The sequence below is a fragment of the Echinococcus granulosus genome (genome assembly GCF_000524195.1).
Source record: "Echinococcus granulosus chromosome Unknown EG_S00213, whole genome shotgun sequence".
Lineage (NCBI taxonomy): Eukaryota > Metazoa > Platyhelminthes > Cestoda > Cyclophyllidea > Taeniidae > Echinococcus > Echinococcus granulosus.
Window position 1 is genome coordinate 44,046 of NW_020170593.1, and position 1,053 is coordinate 45,098.

The 1,053-nt window shown below is 41.3% G+C and overlaps 1 protein-coding gene across 1 annotated transcript in view; it reads right to left on the minus strand. All coding sequences in view use genetic code 11, as the record gives it.

The window, feature by feature from the left end:
- Positions 1–216: 216 nt before the first annotated feature.
- Positions 217–1,053, minus strand: part of EGR_10370 (hypothetical protein) — a gene marked incomplete at both ends in the record, with an annotated part of 2,518 nt that continues 1,681 nt past the window's right edge. Inside the window, one exon of the mRNA XM_024499619.1 lies at positions 217–269. Within this exon, the coding sequence (XP_024345967.1) occupies positions 217–269 (53 nt within the window). The remainder of the gene's footprint in view (positions 270–1,053) is intronic.

Sequence of the window (1,053 nt, forward strand, 5' to 3'; positions counted from 1 at the left end):
CGCCAGCACGGACCACACTAATTGCCGAGGTGCTTGCATAGCTTTGGTTTGAACTTACACATACCGACCTAAAAGTGCTAACGCAGTAACAAAAACACGATTTGTCACGTGAGACACCACAAAAAGCTGCATTAATTACGACAATATTTTCATGGTTCCATTTCGCTCTATGGAAGGCTTAAACGAATAAATGCGATGTGGAGAGACTGCTTATCATCATGCTTTGAGTTTTAAACGAAATATAGCGAAAAGAAAATATGAACCAATAGCTAAGACAAGGAAACGAAACTTTAGACTCAGTATGGATACAGAGTATAACCACGTGGTGTTAACTACAACGCTAAAACTGAGGAAGAACCAGCTACAGCGACGTAGCTGATCTCGGTGAGATCTGGTTTTTCGACTTCCACCACGTCAATGGTAGTGCGATGCCAAGTGCTGGAGGATGAGTGCTCCTCGTCTGGATGTCATCTGTGCTGTCTGTCGGTAGAATTGTTCAACGATCTAGGAATTGAAACCCCTACAGTCCCAAGTATGTGTTATTCTTAGATGGATATTGTTGAAAGGACGAATACAAGGTCGTCAATATTGCTGCTCGAGATCCAAGATGTCTTCTTGAGTCTGTGGGTGTCTGTCTACTCCGCAGTCTAATACTTGTGTAGTGGCAGGTAAGGTTGCTTATCGTGCTGCAAATATAATGAAGAATAAAAATTCTTAAGACTTTACAAGTAAGTCACTTTCATCCTCATTATCACCACTGTCACCTTTTATCTGTCTCCTAATTCGGCGAGCTCAGCCACATGTGTCAGAGTGCCAGAATGCATCGTAGTTGCCTATCATTGTTGTTTGGTACAATTCATTCTTTACTGCATATGTACGGACGAGGATTAATGGAATGCGAATATCAGAATTCGGAAATGGTGAATGCGGCAATCAGGTTAGCGGGTAGAATGAGACAGACTCATCAACAGCTTAGTAAACTCATGAACAAATAAAAAATACAAGAAGATTTGTCCCTCAATGAAGACTATGCAAAGAGTGGAACTTAGAAAT